This window comes from Myotis myotis, unplaced genomic scaffold (assembly GCF_014108235.1).
Source record: "Myotis myotis isolate mMyoMyo1 unplaced genomic scaffold, mMyoMyo1.p scaffold_m19_p_2, whole genome shotgun sequence".
NCBI classification, from domain to species: domain Eukaryota; kingdom Metazoa; phylum Chordata; class Mammalia; order Chiroptera; family Vespertilionidae; genus Myotis; species Myotis myotis.
In genome coordinates, this window is record NW_023416324.1 from 11,766,231 (window position 1) to 11,793,017 (window position 26,787).

Genomic DNA, 26,787 nt, shown 5'->3' on the forward strand with positions numbered 1-26,787 from the left:
TACGGCTGCAAGAAGATGCAGCGAAAAGCCCAGACATAAGGCCGACGAAGAGAAGTCCCCAGTGGCCGTCCAGTTGGGCGACTTTCCAAATGCACTCCCTGGAGCTTCAAGGCAGTGGGTGGGTGTGGGAGTGGAGCTGAGGAGCTGAGGCCCCACTGTCTCCTTCCACCTAGTTCATGTTTGACAACTTCCACACATCCAACTTCCTTTTAGAGAACACTGCGGCCCAAAGGGAAACACACTTGTCCAGGATCATAAAGAGCGGGTAGCCCTTTAGTGTTCCCTAGGTTATAAATACAAATACAGCAGAGAACTCGGGGGGGGGGGGGGGGGGGTCAGGGGAAGCTGGGGGGAAGGGAGGGGTCAGGGGAGCCAAGATACAAGTGCGCAAAGGCCAGTGTGCCGGCTGGCAACCACTCAACCCTAGACAGAAAGCCCAGGCCTTCTGTCTCCCCTGGGGCGTGTCCCCACTTCCTGTGGCCCAGGGCTGGCCTGCTGACAGCACTAGTGGATCTGGGATTCCAGCTGCCATTCCAGCTGCTGTCATAAGGCTGGCTCCCTTCCTGACGGAGAGCAGTTCCACTTCAAAAGGCCTGGCCTCCGTGGTCTTAGGCAAGTCCTTGAAAGCAGGGTGCTTTTTCCTGTTTTCTTTCAGCATGTTGGGGCAAAACAGACGATGCTCTCTATCTGAGATCGACATGGCAGTTATGTTGGACAAGCTCCTAGGATGGACTTCACGGAGGATTCAGAGCCTCATGGATGAGAAAGTGTGAGACTGTATGGAGAGCCCACATGCCACCTGTGTTGTGGGATGGGGGCCACTTGACAGCAGGATCCCCTTCCTCAGGGATCATGGTCTCGCTTCTGCTGGGGCATAACAAAGGCTCGGTCCAGTAATGAGCGTGTGCAGGTCCCAATTCAAAGAGCGGACCAAGGTCAGCCAGAAGAGATCATGCCCTCCTCGACAAGTCACAGGATGAACTCTGCAACCTCCTTCTTCCCAAAATTTGATGGGGCTCAGGAACCTCACCACATGAAGTATCACCAACTTGTCCAAAACATGCATTTTAAAAAGTGATAGGCCCTGGCCGGGCGGTTCAGTTAGTTAGAGCATCATCCTGATACGCCAGGGTTGTGAGTTCGATCCCCAGTCAGGGCGCATACAGGAAACCAATGAATGTATAAAAAAGTCAGTGTTTCTCTCTCCCCCACACCCCTCTCTCTAAATTCAACTTTTTAAAAAAATTTGATATATGGTTAGCAGTATGCTGTATTAATTTGATTTAAAAAAAAAAAAAAAACCTGGTTCTGTGGTTTATTTGTTGGGGGAAAGCACAAGAAATACCTGTTCTGTGTACTCTAGTCAGGAACATTATTCATGTCTCAAGAGGTAAATAAGAATGAAAAGCATGACGCTCAGGCCATGGAAGCAGCCTGGTGCCTGAGCGGCCCCTGTTCCTGATGTTCTTGGCAATGGCCATCAAAACACGGGAAGCTGCCCCTCTGGGAAAGGACCTGCCCACCACAGACAGACATCTCCAAAGCACTTTCTAAATGTGTCTTGAGTATCTTTCAATGACCCCGCAAATAAAGCACCAAGGAGGCTTGTGTTTGACCATTCGCTTCGTGCTCCTTATGGGACAAGAAGAAACATTTATATCACAGGATGATCAGACACCTTTCCCAAGGGCCACCAGGGCAGGGGTTCCAGGTAGCTTGGCTTTGTTCATTCTTTTTGAAGTCTTGCAGAGGACTACAAAGCATTTTCTCACAAAAGTTAGAATCTGATTACAAAGAGTAACACCCAAGTCTTTTACCCCAACAATATTACTGCTTAGCTTCAGTGTGGAGGGTAAACAAGGCAGCATATTTGGCCTTGTTCTACAAGCTAAGAAAACTAAGACAAAGCAAAGGAACTTTTCTCAGTCATAAGGTAAATGGTGAGATTATCTGGAACACAGGAGACCCAGCTTCTCAAACCTGCCCTTTCAGCACTTGCCTACGCACGTGTGTGCTGCCTGGAACAGCTCGCAGGCTCCTGAGCCCAATGAACTAAACAGCCAGGCTTGAAAAAACCCCAAGGCTCGGGATGTGAGAGGAGGTAGTTTTCTGTGTCTCCCTATAGACATTCCCACACTCAGGACTTGGCACGAGGCCGTTCATTCAGTGAAATACGTCGAAGGGGCAGTGTTTTGTAAGTGCTTCTAATTTTATTTTAATGAATAACGGATTCCAATGTTGACAATCAAATCCCCGGTTAATATTGGTGTCCATAAAATAAGGTGTTGGGGGTGGTAAACGCCTAGTCTCAAGGATCAGAAATGCCCTGTGCCTTGTGGGAAGGGGTGTCGGGGCTGAGGTGCTAAGTGCGTGGGGTGAGAACCTAACATCGAAAACACTGGCTTTTCACCCGACTGAACTCTGCTCCCAGTCCCCTGCAACACTGAACAGGCCGCAGTCAGATGCCAGGGAGAGAGGAGGTGCTGCTCCTCCCCGATCCCGTAACAGGAAAGACGGGCTTCAATGCCCATTTCACTCCAGCAGTCACATCAGCGATAAATCATCCCCTGGGTATTTAAAACGGGTTCTTCCAGCCCAGCATTAGCTTCAAATATCAACCAGGGTCTGACAACATAGACTAACCAACGGGACACTTACAGGAACAACAACAAAAATTCATCTGGACGATGATTCCATAGAAATAAAAGGACAGTCATTTCTTTTTAATTTGGCAGAAAGATAACAGTAATTCCAAACAACAAAGTCCATCAATACACAGGAGGATACTTATTCCCTCAGGGAATGACGATGTCCAAATGGCAACCTATATTTCAGGTAAGATGTTGCACGCCTCAGTTTGGGACTGAGGAATGGTCAACAGTGTAAGGGCGGCGGGAGGAGGACTCCAGCTTTAGAAACCTTCTACCAAAGAAGACTGGCCTAACATCATAAAAAGGGTCACGTGCACATTAAAAACCCAATGGAAAGTCTCTGCACTAAGATGTGGTCACAGCCAATTGGTCTCCATCTATTTGTCACTACAAAGCAAGAATTGGGCTTTAGGTTACAGCGTGGCCCTGCTTTTCCCACACAAAGTGGTGAGGGTGGTGCTGCAAGGGCACTACTGTGGGTGGGAAAGAGGTCCCAGCCCAAGGCTTCTCCACTCCCAACAGCACAGGAGAGCGGCCCGTGGAAGCAGATTCCAACTCAGTGGGTCTCGGGCCCAGGTTCCTACATTCCCTAACAGCTTCGTGCTGCTGTGGGGCCACAGCTAACATCTGAGCAGCGCTGATGGAACAAGGAGACCACTGCTGGGATCCCACAGGCTCGGGGAGCATCACCTGCTTACTGGGCCCACCTGACTCCCAGCCCTGGGGAGTGTCATTAAAGGAGCCAATACTAAGATTGGATCATCAGCCGGAAGACACGAAAAAGGCTTTAAAACTACTGACAGCAGACTGGGAGAAACAGATCGGATTTTGGGGAGCTACTGACAGGTTGGTGTCAATCCCCGGGAAGAAGTCCTCTGGCAAACAGCTGCTGAGCAGGGAAAAGGCAGCTGCTGCCTCTAGCACTAGACAAACCTCTGCACAAGCCTTTGCCTTGGGAAAGAGTAAGTTGCTTGGCATGTTATCACTCTTATGCGCCAGCTCCATTTGGAGCAAAATAAAAGAGCGAGATCTAACAATGAGGATCAGACCCGGCTGGCGTGGGACAGTGGTTGAGCATTGACCTATAGACCAGGTCACGATTCTGATTCCCAGTCAAGGCACATGCCAGGGTTGCAAGCTCGATCCTGTGTGGGGCGTACAGGAGGCAGCTGACCAGTGTTTCTCTCTCATCATTCATGTTTCTCTTTCCCTCTCTGAAATCAATAAAAATATATTTTTAAAAAGATGATCAGCTATCTGTGATCTTAACTGAGTCCTTTCCCTATGCTGACCGAAGGTGGGAACTACCGGTTCCTAGGATGGCTTGAGGGTCCTGTGTGCCGCTCTCTCCCACACAGGCTCACTAAACAAACCCAGTGTCCCCAGGGGGCAAAGCCTGAAGACATTGCAAACACAGAGGGGAAACACAAGAAGCTATAATTTTGCCCAAAAGCCATGGTTATTCTGATAAAAAGAGCTATTCAAAAGGGATGCTGCCAGGGTGACTAGCCCTCCAATTGAAACCTGCCTCCCCTCCGTTATTTGAGTTTAAATGTTTAGGAACGGGGGAGCGGGAAACCTAGCACAAACCTAGAGCTAAAAGACAACGTTAGCAAGAGAGACGTCCGCGTCTGCACCTCTGCCCCAGAGATGTACATACACACTCAACAGAGGAAACAGCGAAACAAACGCCAGTCATAAACTCTATTTAAAAGTCCTTCAATGTTCTTAGGAATATTGCTTCAGTTGTATGTTGCTCATAACGATAATCCTGAATTGGATAAAATGGCCACATTCCCCCCCCTTTTTAAACAAAGTGATGTAAAGATCCTTTCTGGCCATTCCGGAAGAATGTTCTCAAAAAGAGAGGTGAGATGCAAGGGATGGTGGACTTGAGAGACAGGAAGACATTTTACAAAAGCCTGTGCCGTCCACACGAACTTCAGTCCACTCCGCTCTTCTGAGGCCGGATTGTTCAATAGCGCCAGGAGGGTCTGACTTTCTGCTTCTGAATAACAGCAGAAGTGGAGGAAGACGTTACCACATGTTTTAACATTCGTCGTCCTTTCCGAAAGGCTTGAAAGCAAAAAGCTTTTGAAGCCAAAAAGGAGGCAGAGTCCCTTGGTCACTGCAGGAGACACACAGGTGCCCCCTCCTGTGCCCAACACTAAGAGACAGACCGCCGGGCAGCGTGTGAGGCGGGCGCGGAGAGGAGTCTAATCTGAAGACACTTTCCCACAATTATGGCAAGTTCTTCACTTTCATGCTTTATTGAAAGTAAAATATGAATCAAAGACAGGTACTGGTAAGCAGATTACGTCTCTAAAGAGTTACTTGTAGCTCAGAGCAGAATGTCGTCCCATTTACTGTGATACAAATCCCTTATGGGCCAATGCATCTGGCATGAAACTCGAGCAAGGAAATAGAACAGAACTTCATTCCCTCCCGCGATTATAAATCTCATATGTAAACATGATTTACTGTTGCTGCTACTAACCTGGTTTGATCTTTATTCGCCTTTCCCCCACCCCCACCCCTTAAATAGAAAACCTGAAACATTTCCTTCAAGTCTGAGGCCCTTCAGTGCAATCGGCTTTATTTGACACAAGGCATTTGGGACGGTCACTTTTGAATGGTTTTCTGCCTTTTGGAAGAGTCACGTAATGATTCAATTCTTAAATCCAGCTTTTCTTTAATGCCCTAACATGTCAAACTCCTCTTCCCTTCTGGTCATTTCTTAGCAGTCAGGAAAGGTCCAAAAGATTAATGTCCAAGGAGACCAGTACCTGGGAAAAGAAACACGTGGAGGTATAGTTATGAACCAAAAATTCAGAGTCCATGCATTCCACTCGCCCAGAACACACCACCCCAGAGACTATCCACCTTAATGAATGAGTGCAGCAGCCCCTTGGTGCTGAAGGGCGGGGAAAAAATAGCCACGCCCTGGCTGGTTTGGCTCAGTGGATAGAGTGTCGGCCTGCGGACTAAAGGGTCCTGAGTTCGATTCCGGTCAAGGGCACATGCCCCGGTTGTGGGCTCGATCCCCGGTAGGGAGCAGGCAGGAGGCAGCTGATCAATGATTCTCTCTCATCATTGATGTTTCTATCTCTCTCTCTCCCTCTCCCTTCCTCTCTGGGAAAAAAATAAATGAATAAATAAAATAAAATAAAAATATATATATATATATTTTTTTTCTTTTTTTAAAATATATTTTATTGATTTTTTTACAGAGAGGAAGGGAGAGGGATAGTGAGTTAGAAACATTGATGAGAGAGAAACATTAATTAGCTGCCTCCTGCACACCTCCAACTGGGGATGTGCCTGCAACCAAGGTACATGCCCTTGACTAGAATTGAACCTGGGACCCCTCAGTCCGCAGGCCGACACTCTATCCACTGAGCCAAACCGGCTAGGGCTATATATATATTTTTTAAAAATCAGCCAAATGTAGGTTTTCAGCTAAATCCCATTTCTGTTCAAAGCCATGTGTTGTCTTCATGCAGTTAGTGAGAATTGACTGACACTTTCATCAGATGGTCATTGTTCATTTTAAAAAAAAAAAAAAAAATTTTTTTTTTTTTTTTGCTTTGCTTTGGTTGTGACAACAGGGGTTTCTTTGCAGTCGTGATGCGCAGACAACAAAGGGGCACTGGGAGGAAGGCTTTCCACGGGCCAGTGGCTCCTTCACTCATTTCCTTTAGCAAAGGCACCCCCGACATCTGATTCAAACAACTCCTGGGCAAAATCACAACCTGCCTGGACCTCTGGAGCCGGCCAGCACCAGTTAAAATGGCAACAGTAAATGCCAAAGGTCCGTACTTGGTGCATTAGTGAATAACATTGGTGTGCACAGCTATAGCGGCCAAGATGTAGTACAAGGCACTGCTGTGTTTCCATCTAAAGTAATAACCCAAGACATGCCTTCATTCTAAACAGATTAATGAAACCTTTTCACTGAACCTCATGTAGTTCAGCAAATTCTTCTCCTCCAATTCTTATCAGTTGCACACAAACTGTTTTGCTCGCAGATGGGACTGACAGGGTGAACTGGAAACAGGTTAAATATAAACCTCGAAATGCCACTAGCTAATTCCCCAACCTCTCCCCACCCCCGCCAAACAAGAGAAAGCAGAATGGATATGTGGCAGTAGATACTGCGACCACACAGGCCCCACTGGAGGCCCGAGTGCTGAAAAGGATAACGAAGAAGCTCGAATAAAAAATGCATTTAACTAAAATTAATTTCAGTCATGAGACTCAGATGGAATTAAATTTTAAAATCAAATTATAGCCTTCACTTTAATAGAAAATTACAGTATGACTCTGACATTCACGAACAGAACATGACAAATGTAACTTACCTTTAAACCCTTCTTCTGGCATACACACTGGCGGGGGGGAAAAATCCAAATTAGAAAGACTGTCGTGACAGATAGTAAGTAACAAGATCATGTCAATGCCCAAGATGAGGTTTAAAATAACTTTTAATTACTTCACCCATAATCATTACTTTTGAAGTTATGGGTGATAATTATCAGATGACATTCTTCGTTTTTACATTCTGCGCGGCTCCAGGGAAGCCTGGAGACAACCCCGGGGCTGACCTCTGGAGCTGCCCACACACCCCCCATCCCCACATGCCAGAAGGAACCACTTTTGACTCTTGCAGCCATTTCTTATGGTGTGCAATCTCTTTTTTTCTAAATAACATGCTTATATTGCTATTCCACTATTTTAGACAATTCCTCAAGGGATGAGACCAGCTACACTTCCTCCTGACACTGTGATCCTTTGTTGTTAGGCTGATCTCCAGCGTTCACATTATTTTTAAAATTTTATTAATACTGCTCACAGTAGAACCCTTTGGTGTACTGTGGCTACACTGCTTGTCTGGTATGGTTTTTATGGTTTTCTGAGTTGTTAGCTCTGCATTATTTATGCGTTTCATCTTCTCTATACCATCTCCAACTCAAGGGCAAACTCATAAAGACCTCTGAGCCTCAGGACAGTCGGCTATCGCTTCCACTTTCCCGAAGCCTGCATCCCGCGGCTCCTACCCATGCTGGGTGTGTGCCGGAAAGTAACGGGCCTCGGCCTCACCTTCTAGTTTAACTTCTTCAATGAGCTGAGACACATACTCTAACTGCCCATCTGAGGTGCCAGGGGAAGAGGCAGGATGACATGATGTAAAGCGAGGGGCTGTGAGGAACTGGGGGACAGCGAGGTGTCTACCTGCTTCTTATACAGTTTTCCAGCCAGTTTCCTGTTTTTAGGCTCATACCTCACTCCCACTTTCAGGGGTACCTGGGGCCTCCCATTCCTGTGTGCCTGATCTGAATTAGCTTTGCTTCCTGATGACCTCTTCCATCTGTAGGCTGACATTTATTTCGGGGTTTTTTTGTGTATGTTTTTCAGGTCAGCTAAATAATTACTACTCTTCTCCCTGCTTTCCATTCACAACATGTAGACGCTTTTTTTTTTAAGGTTAATAATATTATAGATGAAAGCTTAAATATCTATAATTCCACATCCTTCTAACAAGTTAACAAATTCCTACAATAAATTTGCCTTTACCTTGCATGACATCATCCATTGCAGCATAATCAGCAATTGGTTCATCAGCCTAGACAACAAATGAAGACAATTCAAAACATAAGGGAGAGGCAGCCAGGAGGAAGTCTGGCCCAGGAGCCGACTACTGTGTGGCCACAAGACACAAATCTGAACACTGTCCAGTAGAGAACTGGGTTCGAGCCACAGCCGGCAAAGTTGAGGATTAACGAAGGGTGGCCAGCCTGAAATGGGTCTACTCTAAACTCATCACCCACAAAACTGCACACTGTTTGTGGCATGTTTTCCAGCTTCTAAAAACACCTCTAGATGTAGAGATGCTTAGACACCAAGGTTACTAAACTGGTTTAATTAATGTGAATTCACATGCTGGTGGTGGCCGAGTTAGGCAGGAATAAAAGTCAGACTGGTCCTCTAAAAATACTAACTAGGTTAAAAATACATTGTTGTCCTGCCTCACTAACAAGAACAAAATACCCTGATCCTTTTTAGGGCAGAAGCCAACACAGAGCCCGAGCTTCTGGTGGGATTAGCTGGAAGGACAGGGGCCAGTGACCAGTGGAGAATCTAACTGCCCATCAGAAGTACAAACCCACTGTCTCTAGGATTTTAGACAGGCCTCCTAGGACTCAACAACTCAATAGGTTTTCAAAATATTTCCACAGAACCTACAGTTCCAAGAAAGGAGAAAGTGAACAGCGGGAGGGGTAGGTGGTAGGTGAGGGTGTGTGTATGTGTGGGGTAGATATGAGTCTGCTCCATCATGTCCAGGGCCTAGCTTATCTCCTCAGAACTGAGGCGCTTGGGTATGATCTATGTCCCCGTTCAAATACCCTATGAACATTTTAGCACAGTGGGGATGCTTCTGGCCACAGAGAAACAACAAAGAAGCAAATGAAAGTGATGAGTAGGTACCTCTAGCCACGAGAACCATTGGGCAAATAAGGCTGGTTCAATGACTCACTTTCTTTGACAATTTCTCAGAAGCCCTACTATCTAACATACCTCCTACATCCATTCTACCCAAAGCCAGTTTCCACCAGCTGGACAAGAATCCCATGAAGACAACCAAAAGTATTTTGACTGTGTGGCTAAGCCTCGGGCCCGTGTGATTCCTAACATGACTGGCTGCGATCTTTGAGCCTGGAGGAAATGAGCGAATGCTTTAATAGTAGAAGTATCGTTAATTCTGCTGATCCAGAAGTTAGGGAGGAGGCTCAATCTAGATCCATTATTTTTAACAAAATTATGAAAACTTCAATGATGCCCCGACCTCCTCTAAGTCTCTGCGGCTCGGCCACAGCCGGCGAACCGAGACACCAGCACGAATTCATGGCTGTCACCTGTTACCACACCCTGCCGAGGACCCGGGCAGCCGTAACCACCACTGCGGCAGTTCACACGTGGGTGTGCATCATCAAAAAGTTCCAGAGAAAAGAGAAGGAAAAAACCTTCTAGAATTCCTCAGGTAAGAAACCGTCACTTACCTTTAACAAAATGACAGATTCCGGAATGACTCCAAGGGTGCCGAGGGTGGCACTGTCATCAGTTAAAATCTTTCCATCAATGGAGAGATTCTGGTCAAAAGGAGCGACTGAAAATGCATGCATGATCTGAGAAAAAAAAAGAAGTTGGTATAAAGCAAAATGCTGAGACTTATACCCCATATGAATAAATAGATTCCTTAAAAAATAAAGGAATTCGAGTACAAAAGACATTACTGTGTGCAGTCAGCCCACTTGCTACCTACCTACTGAGGCTACAATCCCAACACATCTGGGAACTCCCCTAGGAGGGCTGGTAGAGGAACTGTTATACCCACAGATCCTTTAGTCCTGCGCCTATCACCTCTCCGAGGGTAGGGAATCAAAGGAGCAGAAGGTGGGGCTGGGCTGACAGCTCCTCTGGCCATGAGGCTTGGGCAGGGCCACTACTGTCATCAGCCCAAGTAACCATGTCCAAGTCCCACAGCCTTGTAATCATCAAGTCTTTAAATTAGCCAGCAGGCGATTTGGACTCTTCTTCCTTCTGCTTTGATTCCTTTAGCAAGCAGCCTGGACTACACAATTCAGTCCTTGGGACACATATTCTTAGACTGATCCTTTATCTAGGAACCAAAATATGAATTCCTTAAGGGTAAGGACCCTAGTTCTAGCCAAGTGTTAAAAAGTAAATACATTCAGAAAGACTACTTACACATTTTCAAACTCAGAAAAACTTCACTTTTATTATTTCCCGGTGTGTACTTTATTATGCTTCCTGACTCAGTTACATCCTCCTTGAGCGCATTCTATTATATATATTTTTCATTACTTCTATACCCATGACGTAGAGGAAAACCATCCTACCATTCCATGCACTCTCTTCCTCTACCCTTTGAACATGGGAAGGCAAAACGAGCCTAGCTAAGCAGCCTGAACCAACCGTGTGTATAACAGGGGCCAGGAGATTTCCATGCTGGGACAGCTGGGACCACAAAAGTGGTCTTAATAACGGCACACAGACAAATAAGAACCTCGACGGGACTTCTCAAAAGGACATCAGCCCCCGAGAAGCGAGCAGGGATCGATCAAACAGGGACGGGTGGCTACGGTGCACTGGCATCATCAAGAACCGCCTATGAAGCAATAAGCCTATTTCTGGGAAGGGAGAAGAATCGACAGGACAGTTCTACCAAAGCCAGCCCAGCACACAGGCCCCGGGACCTGTGGAGAAGGACCAGTTACAGGGAGGCATCGCATACAACAGCTGCTCGGCTGGAGGAATGCTGGCTCATATCCCTGAATGCTGATGGTCTTTGCACCACCCTGTGGACTGACAACAAGTACCCCTGGACACAAGCACGATCGGTGAGGGGCCGATGCTCAGACTTTATTATTTGAGCACACAGACAAGGACATTAAAATTCACTCTAGAACTAATGAAATATTTAATAAGAAGCTACCTGTCAAATACTGTGCTAAGAGCAAGAAAGATGAAAGTGACTGACGCCACCCTGGAGTTCACAGGAGTGAGAGCAGCAATGTGAAGGCGGGGGCGGGAGGGACGGGTAAGATCCAGGGGGACACGGAAGAGAACAGCCAGCTCTACAACCCGAGGCCAGGACAGGTTTTGTAGAAGAGGTGCGAGGAAAAATGAACAAGTGTGTGCTAATGAGGAGAAAACGACTTCAGAACAAGGGAGCAGGCTAATTAAAGACATGGAGGCCTTTGGTACAACAACTCACAAACCGTAAGTACTAGGAGAACGCTTGAGCAGAACTAATATTATATAAGTGTGTTTAACAAGTAGATACAGCTTTCCTGATCTATAGAGCAATTAGGGAACAATGTTTTCCTAACGGTGAGTGGCTCCCTGCTGCTTGCTAGTGTGCGTGTGCATGTGCGTGTGCGTGTGTGTGTGTGTGTGTGTGTGAGAGAGAGAGAGAGAGAGAGAGAGAGAGACAGAGAGACAGAGAGACACAGAGAGAGACACAGAGAGAGAAATAAGGAAATGTACGAGCAATGGCTTCCACTGCCAGCCATTTAACCTGTGCCAACACTTCCTCCTTTCTCAGGCAGGCAATACCACCCACTCAAAACCTATTTTTGGGAAAATGAAATAACACAATAAAACACTGCATCCTTTGAGAAAGGAGATGAATAAATTATACTTCATTTGCTTTATGGCATCATAGGTGGATGAATTAGTAATTTGGCAAAGCAAGTTTCCTTAGGTTTTAAAGAACTGCAAATGGGTATGTCTAGGCTAAGCCATTGAGTTTTACAAAGCTCGTCGTCCTATTAACTTGGAATTGTAGTATTCCCTGGAGGAAAGGCTCCATCAAACACAAAAACATGCTTTTCAAAAAACCACCCACCACCACAAAGCGGGGATCACACGCATGCCCACCACAAGCCCCGATGCTGCCCCGGCTGCTGCGGAAAAAGGGTCACATCCAGTCGGTGCTTTCAAAGCCGCCGCACTGAGCAGCGAGGAGAAAGGGCATCTGCTTAGATCACAGCGGTGCTTGAGCAGGTGGGAGATGAGAGGAAGGACACTGTAAAGGAACTGTCTGAGCAGAGCCCATTTCGGGACGTTCACTTGAACAGCTGCTGCCTTCTAATAACCCATTGGTGCAGGTTACACACTCCTCTCCTGGAGAGGTGATTTCTGCTGACTTTTTGACTTATTCTTCAAAAATGGGAGTCCATAATAGAAGCAGCACAGGCTTTTCAAATGCCTCCACCACAGGGGCTCTTTGTGTCCTAGAAAGGGTTTGAATGTTCGAGGTTTACCACTGACAGGCAGAAAGCCGGTGAGAGAAGCAAGCTTTCTCAGATGGAAAAGGTACAATAAACAGAGGGAAGATATTGTGCCAACACGTTTATTTCCAGAGCGATGGGTTCAACCGAGGGAAACGCTGTTCCCCGGACAATCTGGAACACATAACACCCTCAAAGGAAGCCTGTACTTTTGTCTCAATCACAATGATAAATATCAGCAACAAGAAAGATGCGTAACCATTAGACTATGCCACATGAAAGCAGCAACGAGGGAAATTTGGTCAACTTTTTGGACATATAGCAGTGACTGAAACAGATCAGGGGCCAGGCTTTCTTCCTGGACATCTTGAACTTATCAGCCCTCTTTGCCTGCGTGGTGAGATATACCAGTGGCACGCTCATTTACAGCCCTTCTGCATTAGCGCCGAGAACTAACACTCCGTGAAGCCTTTTCACAATGCCCACATTACATTCATTAAATTGATCTGTAAAGCAATGCATGCTTTTAGGGGGACAGAGAGGAAATGATGTAAGATGGACCTTTACAAAACAATATGAAAACACCAGTCTGAGAAGAGAGGTGAAGGTAATTGTAAAATTCTACCAAACAGACTTATCTGACATCAAAAATATGATGATGAAAAGAATTTCTGACTCATCCAATAAACAATTAAGCAGCTGCCTTTTACATCCCCTTAAATTTGACAGAAGATCCTGGTAATAATCGGCTCAGATGCCCATTAAGTGGCCAAAGAAAAGCATACAGCACAATAAAGTGAGAGAACAATTATTCTGGAACAACCCTGACACGTTCACGAACTGACACTCGATGTTTCTCGTTGGAAAGCTACTCAGAACTTGTTCAAATTTCAGAATCCAAAAACACTTTCATCTTCATAGAAAGCTTGTCTGTTCTAAAATCTTCTGATCATTTTAAAGAATAAGTTATTTTAATGTTGAGGTCCTGCAGGCATTACTCCAAAATCAATAAAACCTTCTCAGTGGCTTAATACATGACCAGAGATCAACCTAGAAAAAACCAGTTACACATATGAACATGGGTGGAAAGCAGGGATTTATGAAGGTCCTTTTAGTCCACAACATACTCGGTGTTATGCTGTCCTCACCTGAATTTTCAATTCTTTCAATGTCTGATTAGCAGAAACAAGAAGTGCTTTCTCGCCACGAACTTTTCTATGCCGCATACTCCGTCGAATAACTTGCTTCTGATAGGCAATGTAATTTTGATGGGATATCTTTTGCCTTTTTGTTCCTCCGTTGCTCTATAATAAAGATTCAAAACAAAGGAAGCAATGAAATGATCCACAGTATTACTCGTGCTCTACTGATGAGTCCCCTAAACCAGGGGTCCTCAAGCTTTTTAAACAGGGGGCGAGTTCACTGTCCCTCAGACCGTTGGAGGGCCGGACTATAGTTTAAAAAAAACCTATGAACAAATTCCTATGCACACTGCACATATCTTATTTTGAAGTAAAAAAACAAAACGGGAACAAATACAATATTTGTATTTGCATGTGGCCCACGGGCCGTAGTTTGAGGACCCCTGCCCTAAACATTGAAATTCAATGTCAGAAATAAGTCGAGGTGATCAACCAAAGACTTTGTATGCATATATGCATAACCCATGGACACAGACAGTAGGGTGGTGAAGGCTGGGGCAGGGGTGGGAGCGGGCTAGAGGGGGTTGATGGGGGTGGGGGTGGGAATGACATATGTAATACTTTCAACAATAAAGAATTTTTTAAAAGATAATCTTTTCTTCCTATATCATTTTAAAAAAATAAGTAGAGACTCATTTTTAGCAGGCTCATAGAATTGAATAAAGAAAAGAATGAGATAATTCTTCTAACTGCATGTAAGCTCCAAGATTGTTTTAAGAAGACATTATAAAAAGAACATTTAAAAGCAAAATGATATGTCTGACCTTAAATCAGAAGACCTGTGATATGCTGGAAAACTTTAAGATATTTTTTAAGAGAGTTCATTATTTTTAATTTTTAAAATATATTTTATTGATTTTTTTACAGAGAGGAAGGGAGAGATAGAGAGTTAGAAACATCGATCAGCTGCTTCCTGCACACTCCCTACTGTTGATGTGTCCGCAACCAAGGTACATGCCCTTGACCAGAATCGAACCTGGGATCCTCCAGTCTGCAGGCCGACAATCTATCCACCGAGCCAAACCAGCTAGGGCAAGATTTATTTATTTTTTTATCCTCATTGGAGGATATGTTTATTCATTTTAAAGAGAGAGGAAACATTGATCTGTTGCTTCTTGTATGTGCCCCTACCACCAGGGATCGAACACACAACCTTGGTATGTGCCCTGACTAGGAGTTGAATCCACAACCTTTTGGCGTATAGGATGACTCTCTAAATGACTGAGCCACCCGGCCAAGGATAAGATTATTAGTTGAACTCATCATCCTAATTTATTTGTATTAAATATTTTCTTCTGTTTTTTGAGATGACATGGAAATTTAGTATAAGCTGCTGATAACTTTAAACACTTCCGTGCTGGTTTAAGTATTCAGATGTGAAGGTCATAATGAACCTAAGGGCTGTTCAGCAACAAAATATAGGAATACACATGGGCACGTAATACATCTTATACTAGTCTTAAGGAAAAAATAATAGGTAAGGACCAAATGTCATTCTACAAGTTTCCTCAGCTTTGACTTTTTATGAACTCCCATGTTTCCTTAACCTTTCCTGACGACAGTCAGAATCATTGGACCCAGCCTGGTGCGGTTCCTAGCCTGTGGGCACCACCCTAAACAAATGCTCTTCTGTGTTTGCATCCTGATCCTCTTCCGCTTCTACAAGGCATCCTATAAATGCCTCATCAAGAGTCTAACAGAGGCCCTGGCCGGTATGGGTCAGCAGTTAGAGCGTCAAGCAATGTAATGAAGGGTCACAGGTTTAATTGCTGGTCACGGGCACATACATGGATTGTAGGTTGTATTCGTGGCCCTGGTCGGGGCACATGTGGGAGGCAACCAATCAATGTGTGTCACTCTCACATCAATGTTTTTCTCTTCCTCTTCTCTCCCTTCTACTCTCTCTACACATTAATGGGAAAAATATCCTCAGGTGAGGATTAACAAAAAAGAACCCTTTTCCCTGATTTAATGAAAACTGAATGAGGTAACCATGAGGCACTGGCTCGTCAGCTGTGCACAGCAGAGAGGTTTCGGGATCATTATTTATGGACACAGATGCCACAGTCATTACCATGGGAGCTCCAGAGATTTACAAAGCGGAAGGGGATCAGGATGCAAACACAGAAGAGCATTTGTTTAGGGTGATGCCCACAGGCTAGGAACCGCACCAGGCTGGGTCCGATGATTCTGACTGTCGTCAGGAAAGGTTAAGTAAACACGGGAGTTCATAAAAAGTCAAAGCTGATGAAACATTTTTCTTAATCTCGATCGACTATTGAAAGAAAAACTGGACCGAAATTCCACAATTAGGAAAAATATCTACAGTAATGTGAAATTTTACTTTAGAAACACAAAACACAACCAAATAACAAAGCCCTGAGCATTAAGCATGATACGTTAATGACTGGTTTTAAATGGGTCTAAAAGCTTTTCCCAGAATTACTTTTAAAAAAATCCATAGAATTTAAATACAACTTATCTGACAAAAAGCAGCCCATTGGTTTTAAATGGCTTTTAGTTACCTAAGTGATAACCAATACTGGGTTCATTATTAACCTAAATTGTAGATTAGGTCAAAGTCAAAGGAACTGTGTTGATCTAGCTTAAGAGAAAAGAGGAAAAGAGATTTGTTCATCTCCATTAAGGACAACTAGAAATCATTTGCTATTAGAGGGATTTAAAACAGCAATTATAAAAGCTATCTATGTACTGAGATACTGTAATGTACAGTTGACCCTGAACAACACGGGTTTGAACTCTGCAGGTTCATTTAAACGTGGATTTCCCCCCCCCAGTAAATAGAATAATTATATTTTCTCTTCCTTATGATTTTAATTCTTAAAAATATTTTCATTGATTTTTAGAGAGAGAGGAAGGGAGAGGGAGAAACAGCAATTCGAGAGCAAAGCATCAGCAGCTAACTCCTGCACGCCCCCTACCGGGAATCCAGCATGCACCCTGGGCATGTGCCTGATGGGAATTTTTTGGTGCCTAGGGTGACACCCAACCAAGCCACACCGTCCAGGGCTCTTCCTTATGATTTTCTTGAGCACATTTTCCTTCCTCTAGCTTACCTTATTGTAAGAATACAGTATGTATTATGTACAATATACAAAATGTGTTAACTGACTGCGTATGTTATTGATAAGGCTTCCAGTCAACACTAGGCTATTAGGAAAATTTCTGGGGAGTCAAAAGTTATACGTGGATTTCTGACTGTACGCGGGGTCAGCAGCCCGAACCCAGTGTTGCTCAAGGGTCAACTCTGTTACAAAGAAAAGGTTTGAGGAGGCTGGCATTCTGAAAAGACTTGATATTCTGGGACTCTACTCTTTTCTAAAGAAGGAAGGTTACACTTGAGATTTTATTGTGGGACAAGAACTATTTAAAACATTCTAGAGTATTACAACTTCCAAACAAGGAGAAGATAGAAGAAAATTACAAAGTATAAAATGTAATTACAGCATAAAAAGCAATGTTTCCCAACGTCCTCTATCATATTTGTACATGTGAAATCTGTTGTCATCCACATCGAAGAATTCCACATTCACTTTTGTAAATTGATGTGGTTATGACCAATGAATAAAACTACATATTCAAAAAAGTCAGCTTTCCAAAAGCCTAAATCTCTTGAAAATGTAAAGAGTTTTCTAAATACTTCTTAGATGAAAAAGTAAAGCTTGAAATAACAGAAACTAAGAACAATAAGAACATACACGTCAAGTTTTACAAACTAATTTAAAGTTTACCAGAGGGAACAGAAAGTGAGTTGGTGACCACAGGTAATAAAAAACATAGGGAAAAGATGAGATTCCCAATGGATTATTAAACCATACATCCAAGAGGTAATAATTAAAACCGTATGGTTTGGCTCAGTGAATAGAGTATCTATCTGCCTTCGGACTGAAGGTTCCCAGGTTCTATTCCAGTCAAGGGGACGTACCCGGGTTGTGGGCTCGATCCCCAGTAGGGGGCGTGCAGAAGGCAGCTGATCAACAGTATGGTATTGCCAGCCAAGCAAACCAAAAAGAGAATGAAGCTGTAAATCAGAATGGGTATGCACACGTGTGCACACAGATGCGCGCGCACATACTCTTTTAATGTATCAACTAGAAACACTGCTGGGGTCCAACCCCAGCAGGTCCAGGGGTCCCCAAAGGTGTGGATGGAGTCGGCGAAGAAGGAATGACACGGAGACAGCGTTCAGTTGATCAGCAGCCTAGCCAGGATCTCTAGCCAGGATCTCCAGCCAAGTTCTGGTCTGGATCTCCAGCGAAGTTCTGGTTAGGATCTCCAGCCAGGTTCGGTAACCAGGTTCTAGTCAGGTTCTCTTGCCATGTTCTATCCAGGTTCTGTAGCCAGGTTCTCTCGCTAGGTTCTGTTGCCAGTTTCTGTCCAGGATCTTTTGCCATGTTCTCTCCAGCGAAGTTCTTCTGTCTCTAGAGAACGTTCTGTGTAGGTTCTGTGTCTAGGTTCTGTCTTCTAAGTTCTGTCTCCTGTTGTCTTGTTACATCTGTATTTATACCAGTTGATTCCAATCCTATCAATCTCTATTACAAAGGTTAGGGCGTTTCTTATCTCCATTCCAGGGAGTAAAGATTATGTAGCTTAAGCATGATTGTTCGGTAGTCAAAGTGATTAATTACCCGCCTGGCACTTAGTTGAGGGGTTTTATTCCCTCCCTAACTTGAGGGGAAAATCCCTACCTGGGGAAACAACCTTTCTCAGAGAGGAGGCCTTGGTTAAAACACATAGTGCTAAGAAGGTGAGCAAACATATTAAGAACAGTATGCCATATATGCCAGGTCCCTTGAAACAGCAAGGATGGACCGGCTCCTGGCAAAACACAAACAGACTTGTTTGCAGATCTGTGAAGATCATGGAAGATGAACTGTATAAGGATTTGAGACATGAAAAAGTGGACAACAAACAGATTACAAAGGCAGAGAGGTTTGCAAACTCCTACAAAGAGACATATTATTTGACTCTGTCATCTCAAAAACCATCCCTCATAACAGAAGGCATACAGTGGGGCCTTGACTTACGAGTTTAATTCGTTCCGAGACTGAGCTCCTTAGCTCGTTAACTCAAATTACTCTGTCAACTCAATGCAAAAAATCAGCCGAGAGACAGCTGGTATCTCAAAAAACTCATTAGTCGGGACACTCGTAAGTCAAGGCCCCACTGTATATGCACATGGGTTTTAATAGGGGGGTTATTTGCCATAGGAAAACATCCCCTCAGGGCTGTAAACCTTCATTCCTGTAGAATGTATACATGTATACACGGCCAGTGTGGCTGTTGGTTGAGGGTCATCCCATGCAGATTCCCAGCCGGGGCACATGCCCGGGTTGCTAGCTTGATCCCAAGTCAGGAGTGTGGCCTGCATGAGGCAGCCAACCAATGTTCTCTTTCTCAATGATATTCTCTCTCAAACCAATAAAAACGTATTTTGAAATGTATAGATCTGAACTGGCACTGAAGCCAAGGCCCCCGATGCTGACTGGCAGAAATACGAATTTGGTAGGGCAACTTTAACAAGAGTGGCTGATCGCTGTCAGAAGGATGGTGCACAGGGTGCACGATTTTGTTCTCTCACAGGTGTTTTACAGTTAACATTTATGAGATGCGACAGCACAGAAAGCAAATGCTGATGTATCTCTCTGCCAACTGGGAAACCACAAGTAACATTTCGCTCGGGGAGACCAAGATTCAAGTCAAAGAGGGCTTTTCAGACTTTCTCCATCGACATTAAAAATGAAATAGCAGGATTGGTGAGCACAGACAGGACCAGCCCAGAGTTCTGCTCTCACAGATACAGCAGACGATCACTATACCATTTACTCCGTCAGGGAGAAGGACAACCATCATTTGACTACCCTGTATTTCGGCAGAAAGAAAGAAAATCTCTCATCTGTTAAAACTAAACTCTAGGTAGAGTAGAAATTTAATGAATTTAGGGTATCCATATAATATCCTGGAACACAGTGGCCTGACTTTTGGAGAAGATCAAACTTACCTACATTGTACATCAACCAAACATATTCCTACGTTATTTCCTGTTCTTAAGACAAGTTTCCCAATACAATGAGCATGCAGAATATAATCAAGCAACCAAAAAGGAGAGGGGATAGGAAATCATAATGGAATAGAAAAGACTAATGTTGGCATGGCTAGTTGTCTACTTACAGACCCAAAAATCGCATCTATAAACTCCATTATTAAATCTATTGTTTATTTTATTTATGAGGAAATCTAAGACGGCTTTTTTATACCTAAAGATTCCATGATTAAGCAACAAACCAAGATATGGGTCTTATTTTAGCCTTCTTTTCTAGCTAAAAATGTGTTACTGTGATTCTGTACTAATGCTGCCCAGAGCTTTTCATGAGACATCAGGACGGCTACTGCATGCCACCAGAACGAAGGGTGTCGAGGCTCAATACCCACACGGGTGTGGAGACATGCCTGGGGCACGGAGAGGCTGCCCTCCCTGCCAGCTCAGCCGAAGGCACGACGAAGAAAATCTGCTTCAACACGTACCTGATTAAAGTCTGGGTCCTTTTCTCCGTCTGGTTTAGCTTCTTCCTTATCCTCCTCTGTTTCGGAACTGCTCACATTCAGCTCCGGAGCGGAATCCTTCATCACCTGAACGTGCGAGGAAAGCAGAGACAGACGTAGGTCAGACCTCAGAAGATGAGTCACGGAGGGGCTTTGGCTGCCCACCGTTATCAAGAGGAGGGACACCTTTATCACCGCTGGGATCACACACACACACACCAGAGGTTCAAGACTCAGGGGCTCTGGATCCTCCTGTAACAGGTTAAGTTTATCCTGTGGTTTATTCTTGCATCTAATGCAGCCACCGTAATGTCAGTGATCTGCACAGAACAGTCACTGTGGTCGGCTTTAACGATGATGTTATTGTGCGGCAGTTCAGAGATGCTCTGCATTTCTCCCAGCACCCTGACTGTCCCGTGGTTCAGACGGCAGGAGGCCCAATGCTACGTGATCTAACTCACGGGGCACAAATGCTCTGGAGGCCGGTTCCTCGTCTGTCTTCTTCACCACCGTATCCCCAGCAGTGAAGCCATTCCAGACACACAGATGACATTCAGTAACTATTTGTGTGCCGAATATTCATTCCACCAGCAACCACATAACCATTCGTATTCAATTCCTGTCTAATTTTAATTTTTATACCAAAAGCTCCATGGAAACAAAAACGTGATCCTCGGCAGTCCTCGGGGAAACTCCCAACAGCAAGTGAAAAACACGAGCCTGACCATTACCAGCCAGGGCCACAAGAGGGACTGGTACCTTTTTATTATCCACAACTTTATGGACATAGATGGTGGCTTGAGTATATTCACGCAGGTCCCTCTGCTGTTGACACAGTAAGCCCTCTCTGCATTCTGGGCAGAGTTCTAAAGAAAAGGGAAATAGAAGACCCAAATATCTAAAAACATGTATCAAAGTTACCAGTGAGTATTCATTCAACAATTACTCATATTTTCTATTAACTGCTGAATTGTTGCACTGTTATATGCAAATAGCAACAACACAGAAACCCATTTACTATCAACAAATAAACGTACAAATCATGACATAATTGTATGATGACTCCCCCCCCCCACCCCCTCCGGGGAGTATTAGTTTGGACTGCCATGGGACCTTTAATTTTAAGTAGAGGACATAATATCCACATGCTCTTACTTCCCTTACAATGTCAACTCTTCACTACGCAAACCAAAAGCAGTATGAAAACTTACTAGGCTCAGAAATATACTGTGTTTCTGAAGGATTTACGTCTTCCACTTCGGTTCTTGTGATTTTAATTACATGATCCACAACAAACAGCTTTTGTATCATTTGCCACTCACTGGGCCATATGAGAGCTATACTGTGCAAAAAAACACAACATGCCTTAATTCAGAGAACTGATATCATCCATCAGTCTCCTAAACAGAAATCATCACAACCAGCATTTAATACAGAGGAATCAGAGGGGAAAGCCACATCATCAGCAACGAGGAACAGCAGTTTGGGTGTTTTTTTCCACAGAAACGAATGCTACCAAAGCAAAGAAACAAAATGGACTGAAGTTACATGAATCAACTTGGTTAAATCTCAAAAACCTAAATTGAAAAAGAAGGTAGTTGGATATGGTTTTTTACTGATTTTAGAGAGAAGGGAAGGGGGGTTAAGAAAAAAGTGGGGGGAGAGGGAGAGAGGGAGAATGGGGGAGGAAAGGGGGGAGAGGAAGAGAGGGAGAGAGAGAGAGAGAAACATCCATCGATTGCCTCCTTAGGCACCCCGAACTGGGACAACCACAACCCAAGTATGTGCTCTGATCAGCAACAGAACTGGCAATCTTTCGGTGCATGGTATGATGCTCCGACCAACCTAGCCACACTGGCCAAGGCTAGAAAAAATTTTAACCACGCAAAACATTACTGTGTGTGTGTGTGTGTGTTTTTAAAGAAATACTTTCTGAGGTGGATAACCCTCAAAAATTCAGGACTATTTGACCCAGTGATCCCACTTCTAGGAATATATCCCAAGAAACTAGAAACACCAATCAGAAAGGACATATGCACCCCTATGTTCATAGCAGCACAATTTACAATAGCTAAGATTTGGAAACAGCCTAAGTGCCCATCAGCAGATAAGTTGATTAAAAAACTGTGGTACATCCTCACAATGGAATATTTCACTGCTACATAAAAAAAAAAAAAAGGGGGGGGGGGGCGAACTTTTACCATTTGCAACAGCATGGATGGACCTGGAGATGCTAAGTGAAATAAGTCGGTTGGAGAAAGATAAATATCACACGATCTCACTCATTTGTGGATTATAATGAACAACATAAACTGATGAACAAAAACAGATCCAGAGACAGAGAAGCATCGATCAGATCATCAAACCTCAGAGGGAAGGTGGGGGAGGGTGGGGGTAAGGGAGAGAGATCAACCAAAGGACTTGTATGCATGCACATAGCCTAACCAATGGACACAGACACCAGGGGGATGAGGGCAGGAGCGGGGTGGTGGTGGTGGGGGGGGGGGGTGGTGGCAACGGGAGGATAAGGACACATACGTAATACCTTAATCAATAAAGAAAAAAGAATTCAGGACAGTGGTTACTGTGAGACAGTCAGGAATAAAAAGAGAAAAGGAGGAATAAAAGGTTAAGTATTGAGGGCCTTTCAATTATATTTGAATTATTTAACTTTTAAATAATTGGTGGCCCACATTTGTTTGCTTTATTATTATAGATATTTCCCCAACAAACAGGAGAGAACCTACCCTATGTATACACTAAGCTTCCTGCACTGATGTTAAAAAGTATTGATATAGGGCCCTGACCAGTTTGGCTCAGTGGATAGAGCGTCGGCCTGCTGACTGAAGGGTCCCAGGTTCGATTCCGGTCAAGGGCATGTACCTGGGTTGTGGGCACATCCCCAGTAAGGAGTGTGCAGGAAGCAGCTGATCAATGTTTCTCTCTCATTGATGTTTCTAACTCTCTATCTTTCTCCCTTCCTCTCTGTGAAAAATCAATAAAATATATTTTTTTAAAAAAGTATTGATATAGGAATAATAAACTCCCAAATTCTAACTTTGTCCTAGAGAAATATTTATGTTTCAATTTTCTTTTCATGGTTTACAGGCAAGGTCAGGGGCATTCTACCTATCTTATATAGCTATTTAAAATTTATTTTAAAAGACAAACTGGTAACATAATGGGTGAATGTCATAGATGAGCCCCTTTGGAAACACTAAAGGAATGGAACACAGTTTTGGTTTTAGGACCCTGAGATTCCAGCTCAGTGCCATGCTGCCTCCCTTCTACTTTATGAAGTCTGGTGGCTGCCGATAAAAACTACCAAGACCCCAGCTGTTATGTGTTCCTAGGAAAGAGGCCCATCTAGAGACACTGTTAGCAGCAGCTTCAGAGAAAGCAGGGCTCCAGGAAGAAACAAAGAGCAAGGTGCCCATGGTCGGCCTCTTGCCTTTTATGGAGTAGCAGGTCTTTTTTTTTAAAAAGTGCTCATTCTGGTAGAGTGAGTATATGAAAGAGGGAAAAAACCCACAATTCAGCAAGGGACTAGATTCTTAAAATGATAAGAAACTTGCTAACCATTAGAAACAGACAAATTGCATGAAGAGAAGAAACTCACAGTTTAGAATCTTCTTTGGTCATGGAAGCGAATGTAAACATGAGTCCCCCATGGGGACATAGAAGAGCACTGTTTCCGACCGATGACACGGGACTACATCTCGTAGGTTTCCTACTCAAATGAGACAAGGAGGATCAATATACTTCACTACTGCATGAGTAAACAGAAGAGTGCTCCATTAGTTAAAAATGAGAGATATATTGAAAAGGATACTAGTAATTAAATGTTTCTCTTGATTATTCCTTTAACTTAAAAGAAAGCTTTTAGCACATGCTAGAAAAAGTAACTAAAAAGGTATGATGATTAGAATCCATGAATTCTTAAAACACTAAAATCAACCCCCGAAAAAGGGAAATAGAAACATTTTTGGATTCTACCTGACAAATTTCCGCCATTCTTCTACAAAGAACTGTGACACAATGTAGAGGACATCTGTATCCTAGAACAGCAAAGTCACATTAAAGCAGGCATCAGCACACTGTGTTCTTAACCTGAACCCTTTAGGGAAACATGTTTTTCCATGCACTAAGCTTTATAAATAAAATGAAAACACAGCCCGCTACCAAGAAACAGAATTAGAGTAAAGCCCCCTGATTAGATAAAAACTAAACGAAGAGAATCAGAGAAGCTCGGGTTGTTTGGAAGCAATACAGCAGAAAAGCCTCTGAAACGTAAGATGCATTCTGTCCTTGGTGGGGATCCTTATACCTCTGGCCAGTTACTAAGACAAGGTCTGCTTTTGTCCTGGAATAAATTGGGGAGAGAAGTCTTCTGCTCGTTTGCAATCATCTTATGTAAGGCTTCGTTTTCTTCCCCTTCTCTTTCTAAAATCTGAAAGAGAATGAAGCAATCAACCATCTCCTGCTGACAGCCCGGGGCGTGCCTCCTCCCCACCCCCTCAGCAGAAGTTCTAACAAGGCTAATTCTCGGGAAGTGGTACAGGGAGGAGACTTGTGTTCAGTACCTTGCACTGTGAACAGCATTCTTTGTAACTGGGAAACTCGGGAGCCTTTGGAAAGTACTGCTGCAGTTTGCTCCAGGCCTCTTTAGAAACAAGTCTTCTTTCGTTTTCAGATATGCACAACTCCCCTGAGTATTAAAAAAAATTTTTTTTACATTTAAACCAAAAAAGTCAACATACAGCCTCCAAAAAAGATGTTTCCTATTTCTTAAACCTAAGAAAAATACAATTTTTCTTTGGTTTCAGAAATCTCTAATTTTGTTTATTTTATCTCATTCTAAAGGAACCATTCCTTTATGCCCTTCATTGTATCTGTGGTTGAAAAACCAGGCAATAAAGACAATTGCATGAGACTCGCGCTGTGCATTTCCTGTCTTTCTTCCTGCGGGTGAGAGGGGCTCCCGGGATCCTGGTGGCTCTGCGCGAGGCATTTCATCTCCACCCACACTCGCCTCACAATATCCTGCGGACTGTATTTCCTCCCATTTGATTGTGTTACCTCACTGAAATCATCCTGAATTAAAATGGTGTTTTCAAGGTGGTGTCCATTCTCTTGTTACCGATCCAAAGTTAAATAATAAAGTAATCTAGTATCCAACTGGTTAACTGTCCCCAGACAAGATCCTGTTAGTTTACGACTGCCATCACCCCAATCTTTAAAAATCCGCAGAGAAAAAAACAGGACCAGTGACCACCACCCTTCCTCTTGTTGGAAGGTCGGAAGGTCGTGGGAACGCCCAAATGGCAGAAACCTGCAACCTCAGCAGCCCCTCCTTGGTGCCTTTCCCCCACTCTACCTCTCACTCCATTTGTGGTTCTAGTTTTCATTGTTTCAGCTCTTCCTAACTGATGAATTAATGAACTGTCCCTACGTACCTATATGGGTCATTACCCAGAAAACCATCTGTAAGTTTCCAAGGCCACATGTTTTTCTATCCCCGTTTGCCAGGAACCTCCATGTTTGTTAAAAGTAATAAAGCTTTCTAAAGACAATAGCATTCTGCCCTAGCCAGTTTGGCTCAGTGGATGAAGCACTGGCCTGCGGACTGAAGGGTCCAGGGTTCGATTCCGGTCAAGGGCATGTACTTCCATTGCAGGTTCCCAGACCTGGCTGGGGGACATGCGGGGGGCAAACAATCAATGTGTGTCTCTCTCTCTCACATCGGTGTTTCTCTCTGTCTCTCCCTCTCCCCTCCTCTCTCTCTAAAAGTCAAATATCCTCAAGTGAGGATTAAAATAAATAAATAAAAGTATACATAAAAAAAGAATCTTGAGACACACACTGGTGAATATCACTGGTTTAAAAAAGAAACAATTACTAAAATAAATAAAGTAAGTATCATCCTTTGCTTCATGTGTTTCACCTAATAATAAATAAACTGAGAATCAGAGAAATTAATACACCTAGGGCTCCACAGCTGGTGAATAATGAAGCTGGACTATGAACCCAGGTCTGTTTCATTCAAACCCCGTAACTTCTAATACCTATAAATATATCTTCATAACTGCCACCCTTCACCTCTTATCGACCTTTGAATAATCCCAAGAAAAGATTACTTTGCTTTAATAAACTTAATACCAGAGAAAAATAGGTCACAATGTAAAATTTAACTTTTTTTCTGAGTAGGCTATTAACTTAAATTTCCTCTGGGGCTATAAAAGCTTACTCCAACAAGCATACCCTAAGACACAATTAGGAAGTATTTTTAAAAGATTATGCAAACCTAGTCTAGCACATCTTTATAGTGAAATAGAATGCAGCCATAATAAGGAAAGGTATGATTTCTATGACCTGACTGTCTAGAAAGCACTCCAAGGCAATTAAAATTAAAAATAATTTTAAGTGGTTTCCTTTTTTCCCTTCTTAAAAAAATAAAGGAAAAAACTCTTCCTCTGTATATGAGTGATATAACCCAATAGGTTTAAAAAAAAAGGGGGGGGGTGTTGTTATAAAAAAATAAGAAAATTCAAAACA

The 26,787-nt window shown here is 43.7% G+C and overlaps 1 protein-coding gene across 9 annotated transcripts in view; it reads right to left on the reverse strand.

Moving 5' to 3' along the window:
* Nucleotides 1-2,702: 2,702 nt before the first annotated feature.
* Nucleotides 2,703-26,787, reverse strand: part of USP48 (ubiquitin specific peptidase 48) — a 66,183-nt gene continuing 42,098 nt past the window's right edge. For all 9 annotated transcript variants that reach the window (XM_036347606.1, XM_036347605.1, XM_036347604.1 and 6 more), the window contains 12 exons: nucleotides 24,816-24,940; nucleotides 24,560-24,682; nucleotides 24,229-24,290; nucleotides 23,852-23,962; nucleotides 21,444-21,574; nucleotides 20,992-21,098; nucleotides 20,215-20,319; nucleotides 13,615-13,770; nucleotides 9,710-9,835; nucleotides 8,226-8,274; nucleotides 7,013-7,039; nucleotides 2,703-5,437 (listed from right to left, as the gene is read on the reverse strand). In XM_036347606.1, the coding sequence (XP_036203499.1) occupies nucleotides 5,415-5,437; nucleotides 7,013-7,039; nucleotides 8,226-8,274; nucleotides 9,710-9,835; nucleotides 13,615-13,770; nucleotides 20,215-20,319; nucleotides 20,992-21,098; nucleotides 21,444-21,574; nucleotides 23,852-23,962; nucleotides 24,229-24,290; nucleotides 24,560-24,682; nucleotides 24,816-24,940 (1,145 nt within the window). In that variant the 3' untranslated portion in view covers nucleotides 2,703-5,414. The remainder of the gene's footprint in view (nucleotides 5,438-7,012; nucleotides 7,040-8,225; nucleotides 8,275-9,709; nucleotides 9,836-13,614; nucleotides 13,771-20,214; nucleotides 20,320-20,991; nucleotides 21,099-21,443; nucleotides 21,575-23,851; nucleotides 23,963-24,228; nucleotides 24,291-24,559; nucleotides 24,683-24,815; nucleotides 24,941-26,787) is intronic.